General features: G+C 43.0%; 1 protein-coding gene across 1 annotated transcript in view; it reads right to left on the reverse strand.

Annotated features, from left to right (window-relative positions):
- LOC126485044 (arrestin domain-containing protein 1-like) overlaps positions 1-7,717 on the reverse strand; it is a 131,164-nt gene extending 123,447 nt beyond the window's left edge. Inside the window, exon 1 of the mRNA XM_050108646.1 lies at positions 7,681-7,717. Within this exon, the coding sequence (XP_049964603.1) occupies positions 7,681-7,717 (37 nt within the window). The remainder of the gene's footprint in view (positions 1-7,680) is intronic.
- Between the last annotated feature and the right edge of the window lie 6,157 nt (positions 7,718-13,874).

Genomic DNA, 13,874 nt, shown 5'->3' on the forward strand with positions numbered 1-13,874 from the left:
TATAAACCAGTAAAGTTTCCGAAATGGTGTCATTTCATATATACAGGGTGGTCCATTGATAGTGACCGGGCCAAATATCTCACGAAATAAGCGTCAAACGAAAAAACTACAAAGAAGGAAACTTGTTGTCTAACTTGAAGAGGTAAACCAGGTGGCGCTATGGATGACCCGCTAGATGGCGCTGTCATAGGTCAAACGGATATCAACTGCGTTTTTTTAAATAGGAACCTCCATTTTTTATTATATATTCGTGTAGTACGTAAAGAAATATGAATGTTTTAGTTGGACCACTTTTTTCGCCTTGTGATAGATGGCGCTGTAATAGTCATAAACGTATAAGTGCGTGGTATCACGTAACATTCCGCCAGTGCGGACGGTACTTGCTACGTGATACATTACCCGTGTAAAAATGGACCGTTTATCAGTTGCGATATCGTGTTGATGTGTAGCTATGGTGATCAAAATGCCCAACGGGCGTGTGCTATGTATGCTGCTCAGTATCCTGGACGACATCATCCAAGTGTCCGGACCGTTCGCCGGATAGTTCCGTTATTTAAGGAAACAGGAAGTGTTCAGCCACATGTGGAACGTCAACCACGACCTGCAACAAATGAGGATGCCCAAGTAGGTGTTTTAACAGCTGTCGCGGCTAGTCCGCACATAAGTAGCAGACAAATTGCGCGAGAATCGAGAATCTCAAAGACGTCGGTGTTGAGAATGCTATATCAATATCGATTGCACCCGTACCATATTTCTATGCACCAGGAATTGCATGGCGACGACTTTGAACGCCGTGTACAGTTCTGTCACTGGGCACAAGAGAAATTACGGGACGACGACAGATTTTTTGCACGCGTTCTATTTAGCGACGAAGCGTCGTTCACCAACAGCGGTAACGTAAACCGGCATAATATGCACTTTTGGGCAACGGAAAATCCACGATGGCTGCGACAAGTGGAACGTTAGCGATCTTGGCGGGTTAATGTATGGTGCGGTATTATGGGAGGAAGGATAATTGGCCCCCATTTTATCGATGCCAATATAACGGTGCAATGTATGATGATTTCCTACGTAATGTTCTACCGATGTTACTACAAGTTGTTTCACTGCATGACAGAATGCACTTGCAACATGATGGATGTCCGGCACATAGCTCGCGTGCGGTTGAAGCGGTATTGAATAGCATGTTTCATGACAGGTGGATTGGTCGTCGAAGCACCATACTATGGCCCGCACGTTCACCGGATCTGACGTCGCCGGATTTCTTTCCGTGGGGAAAGTTGAAGGATATTTGCTATCGTGATCCACCGACAACGCCTGACAACATGCGTCAGCGCATTGTCAATGCATGTGCGAACATTACGGAAGGCGAACTACTCGCTGTTGAGAGGAATGTCGTTACACGTATTGTCAAATGCATTGAGGTTGACGCACATCATTTTGAGCATTTATTGCTTTAATGTGGCATTTACAGGTAATCACGGTGTAACAGCATGCGTTCTCAGAAATGATAAGTTCACAAAGGCACATGTATCACATTGGAACAACCGAAATAAAATGTTCAAACGTACCTACGTTCTGTATTTTAATTTAAAAAACCTACCTGTTACCAACTGTTCGTCTAAAATTGTGAGCCATATGTTTGTGACTATTACATCGCCATCTATCACAAAGCGAAAAAAGTGGTCCAACTAAAACATTCATATTTCTTTACGTACTACATGAATATGTAATAAAAAATGGGGGTTCCTATTTTAAAAAAAACGCAGTTGATATCCGTTAGACCTATGGCAGCGCCATCTAGCCGGCCATCCATAGCGCCATCTGGTTTCCCCCTTCAAGCTAGACAAGTTTCGTTCTTTGTAGTTTTTTCGTTTGACGCTTATTTCGTGAGATTTTTGGCCCGGTCACGATCAATGGACCACCCTGTATATAGAGTTAATGAGAAGGTACTAACCAGAACTGAGGAGAGAAGAAATTTATGGCAAACTTGACTAATAGAAGGTTTCAGTTGACAGGACACATCAAGGAATCATCAGTTAGACTTGGAGGAAAGTGTGTTTCTATGTGTGTGTTTGTGTGGAGGAAAGTGTGTGTGTGTGTTTGTGTTTGTGTGTGTGTGTGTGTGTGTGTGTGTGTGTGTGTGTGTGTGTGTGTAGGAAGGGGGGGGAGTGGGTAAGAATTTTAGATGTAGGCTGAAATTGTTATTCGGAGATGAGGAGGCTTGCTGAGGATAGAGTAGCATGGACAGCTGCATCAAACCAGTCTCCCAACTGAAGACGACAACAACAATTCTAATTCATCAGGTTCCGTGGGTCGATGTAAACCATAGCTACTTGGCCATGGAAAAAGGCCACCATGAGAATAAAAACAAAAAAGCCTTAGAACTACTTAAACCTAACTAACCTAAAGACATCGTACACATCCATGGCCGAGGCAGGATTCGAAGCTGCGACCGTAGCAGCAGTGCGGTTCCAGACTGAAGCGCCTAGAACCGCTCGGCCACAGCGGCCGGCCTCGACGATCCACGTCCATCTTAAGACCGACTCACATGCAACGATCTGTCTGTATAAATCACTGTCTACGTCACATCTGCCCAGACAGATTCCCGCGTGTGGAACGGAAATTTGCGCAGATATTAGACGTGCTCTGAAACGGAAATTTGGGTTGGAGGTTTCAACAAAATTGCTCAAATCTGTCGACGTCACCTATATCTGTGCAGACAAATCGTTGCGCGTGGGATGGAAATTCCCAGTAGTAATGGTAATTACGCAGCGATATAAATGGACGGATATTCGAAGCTAAATGTTTAGTAAACATGGGCTCTAAAATGCATACCTTCTGTCCTAGTGCTATCAGCACTTCATCTTCCATACTGTGTAACAAATTTCTTCTGCTGCAAAGTATTCTCTTTCCTTATTTTGAGAGGTGGAAGTATGCGTCAGAAGAAGAAAAGGGTGTCCAGTATACATGGACTCTAAAAAGTGCATGCCTTACGAACTGTGAACACTTGTTCGTCTTCCTACTGTGAAACACATGTCTTCTATTGCGCAAGTGCTCATAGCTCGTAACGTATGCATTTTACAAACCCATGTTTACTACACAATATATTCTTTTCTTGGTCCATACTACATCCTCCCAGAATATGGAGAGCAAAAAGCTAGTAGATATTTGTTCCACAGTATCGAAGATTAAGAAGTGTTGTTAGTCATTGAGGTACACATTTTAGAGCCCTTGTTTACTGGACGTTTTTGCTTCGAATGATCGTTCCAGTCTTATCCCTGGCTAACGACCATTTCCACTGGGAGATCCTGTCTGTAGCTTCGTGTATGTTAGGTTTTATTCCGCTCAGTGCTTACAAGAACGCTGCAGTCGAAAATTCTAAATATTTATAACTTCTTGCTGTTACCAGGATTCGTAATGTTGCGATCAGCAGCTTATATGCTGTAACTGTATTCTCATAGAAGTATTTCGCCGCATTGTGAGGAGTTACAAGCGTCAATAGAAATTTTTTAAGTCGCAACGTCCATTCGCAAATAATTCCATCAGTCGCAAGGTTCGTTCTGTTACTCGTGACGTAAATTAATATGCGAGAACTGCCGTTGTTTAAACAGCCACTGGCTTGACCCTTTGTAACACATAAAATGCAGATAAAATACTTTCTGCACCGTCCAAAACTCTCGCCGATTAGTATCCGTTGGTAACTTGGATTGTACTTCTGATTCTGAACATGTAAGCTTTATTACAGAAACTATATTTTATGTAGTCGACATACTAGTGCATTTATTTTTGACTGCATAAAATTGATTGTAATTATAATGAAAATGTTGTAACTTCATGGATAGTAACCAATGGAGCTTTATTGAAATGTATCGATAGCAACGACGAAACGGTAGTAGGTGTACCGTTGCTTAACTTTTCGTTTGAGAGTCTGTCGCGTTGCGAGCAGAGAGGAAGCAGAGCAGCTTGAATTATGAAAGAGTGCGGAAGTGTGTGTTAGACGCTCCCGCTGACGCGGTGTGCAGCTACACTATGTGATCAAAAGTATCCGGACACCCAGAAACATACGTTTTTCGTATTAGGTCCATTGTGCTGCCACGTACTCCATATCAGCGACCTCAGTAGTCATTAGACATCGTGAGAGAGCAGAATGGGACGCCCCGCGGGACTCACGGACTTCGAACGTGGTCAGGTGATTGGGTGTCACTTGTGTCATACGTCCGTACGCAAGATTTCCACACTTAGAAATATACCTGGACCACTGTTTTTGATGTGATAGTGAAACGTGAAGGAACACGTACAGCACAAAAGCGTACAGGCCGACTTCGTCTGTTGACTGACAGAGACGGCCGACAGTTTAAGAGGGTCGTAATGTGTAATAGGCAGACATCTATCCAGACCATCACACAGGAATTCCAAACTGCATCAGGATACACTGCAAGTACTACGACACTTCGGCGGGAGGTAAGAAAACTTGGATTTCATGGTCGAGCGGCTGCTCATAAGCCACACATCATGCCGGTAAATGCCAAACGACGTCTCGCTTGGTGTAAGGGGCGTAAACATTGGACGACTGAACAGTGGAAAAACGTTGTGTGGAGTTACGAATCACAGTACACAATGTGGCGATCCGATGGCAGGGTGTGGGTATGGCGAGTGCCCGGTGAACCTCATTTGCTAGCATGTGTATTGCCAACAGTAAAATTCGGAGGCGGTTGTGTTATGGTGTGTTCGTATTTTTCATGGAGGGGGCCTGAACCCCTTGTTGTTTTGCGTGGCACTATCACAGCACAGGCATACATTGATGTTTTAAGCACCTTCTTGTTTCGCACTGTTGAAGAAGGATTCGGGGATAGCGACTGCATATTTCAACACGATCGCGCACCTGTTCATAATCAACGACCTGACGGAGTGGTTACACGACAATAACATCCCTGTAATGGACTGGCGTGCACAGAGTCCTGACCTGAATCCTATAGAACAACTCTGGGATGTTTTGGAGCGCCGACTTCGTGCCAGGCCTCACCGACCGACATCGATACCTCTCCTCAGTGCAGCGCTTCTTGGAGAATGGGCTGACATTCCCCAAGAAACCTTCCAGCACTTGATTGAACGTATGCCTGCGAGATGGAAGCTGTCATCAAGGCTAAGGGTGGGCCAACACCACACTGAGTTCCAGCATTGCTGATGGTGGGCACCACGAACTTGTAAGTCATTTTCAGCCAGGTGTCCGGATACTTTTGATCACATAGTGTATGCTCGCGCCAATGTAGACGCGCTTGATTCATTAAATTGCGATTATTGAGACCACGGTAGGAGTGGACAGGCGGAGGAAGTTGGATTCCAGCCATTTATTGCCTGTCCCATAATTATCCGTGGCTCTGGATACGACTTGGGGTTCTCGTCGGACACCGGCAGCAGTAACAACGGCAGCTCGGCATGTCGCCGGCTACATTCTTCGTCGTCCGCACAGCTACAACATACTAACACCGTTAAGTGAAAAATTGCAGACTTACGTTGACATTGCCCAGCAACATTTCCTTCACAAAGTATGTATAACTTGAATAATAAATTGCAATACTTAACCCTTGTAGGTGTTGTCAATTTCGTCAGACATTATTGGCAAGGAGGGTCCCTTTCCTTTCCATGCATTCACCGAGTATCGTAAGACTATGAAAGTCGATTACATATTTACTGCCAGTTTTGTGTGTTTGCTAATGACCAGTTTCAGTCAAAATTTTCTGCCTCAGTGACTGCTCATTCTTGTATTTAATGACAGAGGCTACTTAAAGTAATGTAAAATTTCACTGGCGAAACTAATAACTAAAGATACAGTTCAAATTAAGAGCGCTCAATTTCATTTATTCTGTGTTTAGCTTAGCCGGTGACTTCTGCTGGCTTGGTATGTATTTTATTGTTAGAAAATGAAAAGCAACAGTTTGCTTTTGTTCTACAATACTGTAGAACAAAAGCAAACTGGCGCTTTTCATTTATTATAATGTTGTTCTACCGCCGCGCGGGATTAGCCGAGCGGTCTAGGGCGCTGCACTCATGGACTGTGCGGCTGGTTCCGGCGGAGGTTCGAGTCCTCCCTCGGGCATGGGTGTGTGTGTTTGTCCTTAGGATAATTTAGGTTAAGTAGTGTGTAAGCTTAGGGACTGACGACCTTAGCAGTTAAGTCCCATAAGATTTCACACACATTTGATTTTGTTGTTCTACCAAGAACCGACTTAAGATTCTGTCAACATATTTTATTGTTGTTATTTTAAAAGTAAAACCAATTGCTCATTTACTTAAAGTAAATTCAGATCAATCTTTCAGTAAGCAAAAGTAAGTTTGCTTGCCTTTTTCTAAATTTTGCGTTACGATACTCTGAGGTTACTGAAAGTAATTTATTTACATAACAGTTTAAGTTAAGCTAGTCATGCATTTAACCAGTAACTCCATTTAACTTTACTTCAAAAAATCAGTATTTCGGAATAAGTAACCGCAAACTCAGTGCTTTCTGATTCATTTATTTTCTTGTGAACTGTTGTGCTGTTGAAAAGCGAGACAACCTTCTGTTGCCATACCATTGATTATTTGCTTAAATTTATTTGCAATTTCCTTTCTGAAGATGCTGGAGATTCATTCCCTAGCGGGCTGGCGACCGTTTAATTATCCCCTTTTTTTGTTAATAAATGTTTTCTTTGTGTTATCAGTGATTTTTGTAGTAAATATTACGTGGTACCCTTTTTCCCCCCCTGTGCGGTTCGTGAGCGATTGCAGTACACTCCATCCGTAGCAAAATTATCATCAGTATTTAGCTTAATTTTAGAATAGGTTCTTCGTTCAGAAGTCTGTTGTAGTCTTTTCCTCAACTAACCGACGTTATTTTCCTTCGGTAACGACAGCTTTACCCACAGTAAAATTTCATTAGTCATATGTGATCACAGTCAGTTACATCGCAATCCAGTAGACCGATTAAGTAGGGAGAGCATAGACCTTTCAATCATTCGTTCTCGCTTTGACACTTTGCTTGCCACTTTTCTCTCTTTTAAGGGTTCGGTTCCTCAATCAGTAAAAATGGAACCATTATAGGATCACATTGCTGTCTTTCTCTCTCTCTGTCGACTGTTAAAATACCTTTTTCTCAGAAACCGGTAGAGGTACCAAGTAAAAATTTGAGCCACATGTTACGATCTAAGGCCTCTTAGGCGTGTGAGTCAATGTACTCAGAAGATACGTTCCGACGGACTCGGGCAATTCCAGCAGGACAACGCAACACCCCACACGTCCAGAACTGCTACAGAGTTGCTCCAGAAACACTCTTCTGAGTTAAAGACTTCCACTGGTCAGACATGAACATATTGAGTATATCTGGGATGCCTTGCAACGTGCTGTTCAGAAGAGATCTCCACCCCCTCATACTCTTACGGATTTATGGAGAGCCCTACAGGATTCATGGTGTCAATTCCTTCCAGCACTACTTCAGACATTAGTCGAGTCCATGCCATGTCGTGATGCAGCACTTCTGCGTGCTCGCGGAGGCCCTACACGATATTAAGCAGGTTTACCAATTTCTTTGGCTCTCCAATGTATATGCTCAATGGGGACTCACTACTTTCCAGACTCGGATGTTTTCTCGTCTTTTTTCGCAGCTGTAGACCTCGTTTCCATACTATGTTGTGATTTACTCACCAAGTTTTTCGATCAGGCGGCGGTGATGTGTTGACATCTTGCTAAGGGGTGAGGTTTGAAGTCGGTGTTGACAGCACACATACGCCGCTGGTTGTCGTAATTGCTGCGAAGGCATCCTGGTTTGCTTACTACTACCAGATGATGGCTGTGTCTCGTAATTCTTCGACACGGGACGGTGGCTTCTTCTCGACTTCTTCTCCCTGCCTCGTTCCTGCTGTACACTAAAAAGGACTACTTTGTCTGTGCCCCATATCTGGGCACCCCGAAAGCTGAAACGGGTTCGTCCTATGACAGGGCTTCCTATGTCTCCTAAGAAAAAATGTCTTCCATACTCTAAAGCACCTTACGTCTTAGTAAAAGTACTGGGCCAGGAATCGATGCCTGCACACTGCACCTCAAACCAATTTAATATGTCATAACCCGACATGGATCGCGACGTAAGTACTTTAGAAGCTCAGTCTCATATCAGACGTGACGCCGGAATTTGTGGTCATCCGTTTCCTGGTACATGATTGACTGCATACAGGAGTGAATGGAGATGGAGTTAAGCTGAGATTTTTCCGATCTGTATGGTTGGAGATAGCACAGGAAATGAGACTCTGTGTTGGCTTACTGGTCTGCTTTTTATTGGTTGTTCACATGCTAGCAAGGAGCTTCCAGAAGAGCATAGACACTGGTTTATAAGGACATAGATCAGGCTTATTAGATTCTATAATCAGTTACCAGAACAAATGGCCACCCCAGCCTATAACTTCCCTAAGACTCGGGTACACCAGTAATGCATGGTACTACAAACCACAAATCATAGAAGTGCCAGATTCTACTACTTTAATGGAACCCTTGAGTTCCTTACCACAACGTAAGTGACATACAGACATATGTACATGTAAACAAACGTACGATGAGAAGTAATAAACCTAGCCCAGAGGTATGTGCAGGTGAAGCTAACTGAGTCTGACTACCCACTTATCTGCTGTAGGCTCATTCATCTGAGGCAGCTGTTGCTAGATCTCTCCTGTCCGCTGGAGCTCTCCAACTCTGCCAAACTTTCAATCTCGAACTCTGCCTTGCTTGGCGTTTGAGGGTTCTCTACATATGGCATTGAGGCTGTTTTCTTGCAGATGACATGTGACTGCGTAATTTTATTACCTCCAGTTTGCAGTTAATGAGTGTGAAATCAGAGGTTTCTCACTGTGTATGAACTCTTAATGGACTGACGAAAGTGTCTTGCACTACGCACCTCTGTCTAAATTACAAGGCTCTGTCCGCCCCGGTAGCTGAGTGGTCAGCGTGACAGACTGTGAATCCTAAGGGCCCGGGTTCGATTCCCGGCTGGTTCGGAGATTTTCTCCGCTCAGGGACTGGGTATTGTGTTGTCCTAATCATCATCATTTCATCCCCATCGACGCGCAGGTCGCCGAAGTGGCGTCAAATCGAAAGACCTGCACCAGGCGAACGGTCTACCCGAAGGAAGGCCCTAGCCACACGACATTTCCATTTCCTACAAGGCTCTATAGTGTCCCCAGTGCTATATTACGAAAAGAAATAAAAAACGGTATTTATAAAGAAGAGACATTTAAAAATTGAATATATATATATATATATATATATATATATATATATATATATTCAAGGCTCTATAGCGTCCCCAGTGCCATATTACGAAAAGAATTAAAAAACGGTATTTATAAAGAAGAGACATTTAAAATAAAAATTGAATATATATATATATATATATATATATATATATATATATATATATATATATATATATAATGTACCCGTTTCGAGTGCAAAGAAATATAACAAAATGATCTAAAGAGACGACAAGATACGCTCTTTTGTTAATTTTTTAGTCGTCTTCACTTCTTCTCTTGTCTTGGTTATGTGTAGACGGACACCTTGCGTGTGCTGGCAAATGTAAGCATATTTGTACTAATTAAGCATATAATATATTCATTTAATATTATTGTGCACTTTTAATTTGTAAGAGGTGATCCAGATTTAATGTCCGCCTTCCTTGAATTAACCTGCATTCGAGTAATTTACAGTTCAACAATCGCAGCGGCCGATGCAGCCAACGACGCCATTACGTGACGATATTAGCTTATAAAAAATAAGCGGAAGCGAAAGACTCGCCCGCTATTAACATAATATTCATTTTTCTCCACAGTCGCACGAAGTTGCAGAAATACGTAGCTTTAAGATTCTTATTTTCAGTATCATAGCTTAGAGCCAGAGCCAGGACTCCGACTACAATACAATGGTTAACGGAGGTAAGAAAAAATACTCTCGCGCGTGTGTGGGCCGCAATTGTAATTAAAAACTAAAGATTTTTTGCTTTAAAGTAAACTGACTAGCCGAGGAAATTAATATGAAAAGTTTATTCCATTGTTCAACGTATATACTAAAATCTTAAGATTCAGCGAGTCTAACATTCATTAACGTAACAAATAATGTAAGATTAATATTGTTAAAAAGGAGAACTTCACAAAAGCATTTAATCGTAAATCAAAATTGAATGAAATATCATTTTTATTAAGACCCACCACGTAAGTCGGCAACAATCAAAATAATAATAATAATAATAGTATATTAATTGACGACGGCCGACGGACGCGAAAGCTCACAGCTAATATTCGTACTTGGATGATTTTTTTCTTTTTTACTGGCAACCTTTCATGATTCGGTCACTACACAGGATCGGATTGCCAACGCCCAAGCATTTTTCAGTCTTTGCCTTAAACCAGTCTTCAGCTCTGAACAACGTGAAGAGCAGTCGGAACAACAAGTGGTTTGGCTTTCACGTTCAACAGTAGATCCCCTTGCCCGGTTGGATAAATAAGCTAGGTTAGGGACTCACAAGTCGCCGACGCGGCGTCCAACAGAAATACTTGTACCATGCTATTACATATATGTATAATAAGTCTGTACGATACCCTCAGACTGCGAGTCTTTTTTTTTTTTTTTTTTGTAATTTCTCAACCGAAATCTCTTTTGTGAGAGCGAAGTTATTTGTCACTGAAATTTCTTACACAGTCCAACAAATGATGGGGCATCAGTAGCCTGAAACTGTATCATATGGACGGACGGGATTTATGGTAATATCTTGTATGTGCACTTATTTGCACAGATATTTGCACACATGGATCGTTGCATGTGGACTGGTTTTTACACCAACACCAGGTATTGATACAAAAGTATCTTAGATTTCTTTGGCTGCTTTCAGGACTGATTTAAGGTCAAAGTGACACAAGCCACCACTTGTGGTGCCAAGCTGAGAGGGGCGTCAGCGACGCTGCAACTGTAAGATTTCTGTGCAGGACGTACCACAATTAGTAGTGGGTGCTTAGGACGCCAAGATGAGGGGAACGCCAGGGGAGCTCAAGAGCAAGATTTGTATCTACGTTTCTAGATCTACGTTTATACTCTACGAATCGCTGTGAAGTGTATTGGAGAGTATAAAGTGTGTACCACAATTAGTAGCGAAAACTGACGTGGGTGAAAGTATAAGAGGGGAAAGACAGGAAGGGGAAGCCCAAATAATACACTCTAAGAAAAAAAAGGACCCATCACAAAAGAAATATTTGAATGGGATGGAAATCAGTAGATCTAAAGTACACTAACACACAATAAATGATTAATATTCCAGAAAAATTGGATGACTTATTCTAGAGGAAGAGTTTCACAAACTGAGCAAATGAATAATGTGTTGGCCCACCTCTGGTCCTTATGAAAGAAGTTATTTGGCTTGGCATTGATTGATGGAGTTGTCGGATGTCCTGAGGGTTATCATGTCAAATTCTCTCCAACTGGAGCTTAGATCCTAGAAATCCCGAGCTGGTTGAAGATGCCTGCGCATAATGATCAAACGTTAGCAACTGGGAAGAAATAGTGCAGCCTTGCTGGCCATGGTACGGTTTGGCAAGCACGGAGACAAGCTGTAGGGACTCTCACCATGTCCGGGTGGGCAGTGTCTTGCTGAAATGTAAGCCCAGAATAGCTTGCCACGAAGGGCAACAAACCAGGGCGTTGAATATCGTCGATGTGTCGCTGTGCTGTAAGGGTGCCGCGAGTAACAACCAAAGGGTTTCTTTTATGAAACGAATTGACTCCCTACAACATCACTCCTGGTTGTTGGGCAATATCGCAGCCGATAGTCGGGTTGGTATCTTATCTCTGTTTGCAGCGTCTCCAGACACATCTTTGCTGGGTTCGGGGCTCAATTCGAAGTGGCAGTTCTGCTCCAGTCAATGAGATTCCAGGCCAGTGACGTGTCTGGAGACGCCCTAGTCAGCATTGGGATACTATCCTAACTGTCGCCCGCCATACGGGCCGACCACTTAGAGTGACGGTCTGGGGTGCCATTTCATTTCACAGCGGTACGTCGACGATATCCTGCGCCCCGTTTTGTTGCCCTTCATAGCAATCCATCCTGTGCCAACATTTCAGCAAGATAATGCCCGCTCGCTCAAGGTGAGATTTTCTACTATTTGTCTTTGTGCTTGCCAAACCATATCGTAGTCAGCAAGGTGGCCAGATCTCTCCCCAACTGAGAATATCTACATCTACATCCACAAGCTACCTGACGGTGTGTGGCGGAGGGTACTCTGAGTGCCTCTATCGGTTCTCCCTTCTATTCCTGCCTCGTATTGTTCGTGGAAAGAAAGATTGTCGGTACGCGTCTGTATGGGCTCTAAGCTCTCTGATTTTATCCTCATGGTCTCTTCGCGAGATATACCTAGGGGGGAGCAATATACTGCTTGAATCCTCGGTGAAGGTATGTTCTCGAAACTTCAACAAAAGCCCGCACCGAGCTACTGAGCGCCTCTCCTGCAGAGTCTTCCACTGGAGTTTATCTCTCATCTCCGTAACGCTTTCGCGATTACTAAATGATCCTGTAACGAAGCGCTCTGCTCTCCGTTGGATCTTCTCTATCTCTTCTATCAACCCTATCTGGTACAGTTCCTACACTGTGAAAGGTGGCTACACTGAGTCACAGCGCCAGAGATTGCGCCAAAGAGTATTATTCAGCCGCCTCCACTGGCAGTAGTAGTTCTGAAGTTGCCGTGGGCAGTGCTTTTTGAGACGATGTTGATAGCAGTACTAGTCGTGAGCATGTCGTGTGCGGTTGTTCTGATGGGCTAGACAGCCGATGCTGTTCGATTGGGGACGTTGTACATCAGAGTGTATTTTTCGTAGATATATATGAGGTAACAAAAAAATTTTGTATTTCAAATTTCCTAAATAACAATGTCTCTTGGTCACAGGTTCAGTCAACAAAGCATCTGGCTTGTGTTCATGTATTAGAGTGTAATTCAGCTTTCTATGTGCAATCATAGTATTTCTGTTTTTTTTATTACTTCATTGTAAATGGCGTTTAAAGCATCTTGTCGTATTGAGGAAGAACCGTGCCAGATGTGTACGTTGAATCACACTTCCACACACAGAACAGTTACACTTGTGCCTTGTTGTTTCGTAGCTTTCATAGTTGTTGGGGACTTAATTAATTGTGTTAACGGAAGTTTCCTTTCATTCTTTGTTGTTATTCTATGCAGTCAGATTGCGTACTAATACTAGTCAGGGCCAACCGGTTACGAGACTGCGTAACCGGACACACAGCTACTAAAATTAAAATTATTTGCATTTTATTTAATTAAGCCCCCATGCAACTGCCGAGCAGTTTCAAGCAGTGGGCGAACAAGTGTACTGTAACCTACTTCCTTTGTTTTCGGACTGCATTTCCTTAGGATTCTTCCAATAAATCACAGTCTGGCATCTGCTTTACCGACGATTAATTTTATATGGTCATTCCATTTTAAATCACTCCTAATGCCTACTCCCAGATAATTTATGGAATTAACTCCTTCCAGTTGCTGACCTGCTATATTGTAGCTAAATGATAAAGGATCTTTCTATGTATTCGCAGCACATTACACTTGTCTACATTGAGATTCAATTGCCATTCCCTGCACCATGCGTCAATTCGTTGGAAAGACCACACAGATAATATTGTGGGGAATGCCAGCCAAAGGTTGCGTTTCATTGGCAGGACACTGAGAAGATGCAACAAGTCCACTAAAGAGACGGCTTACACTACACTCGTTCGTCCTCTGTTAGAATATTGCTGCGCGGTGTGGGATCCTTACCAGGTGGGATTGACGGAGGAGATCGAAAGGGTTCAAAAAAGGGCA

The sequence above is a fragment of the Schistocerca serialis genome, chromosome 6 (assembly GCF_023864345.2).
Source record: "Schistocerca serialis cubense isolate TAMUIC-IGC-003099 chromosome 6, iqSchSeri2.2, whole genome shotgun sequence".
In the NCBI taxonomy this organism is placed as follows: Eukaryota; Metazoa; Arthropoda; class Insecta; order Orthoptera; family Acrididae; genus Schistocerca; species Schistocerca serialis.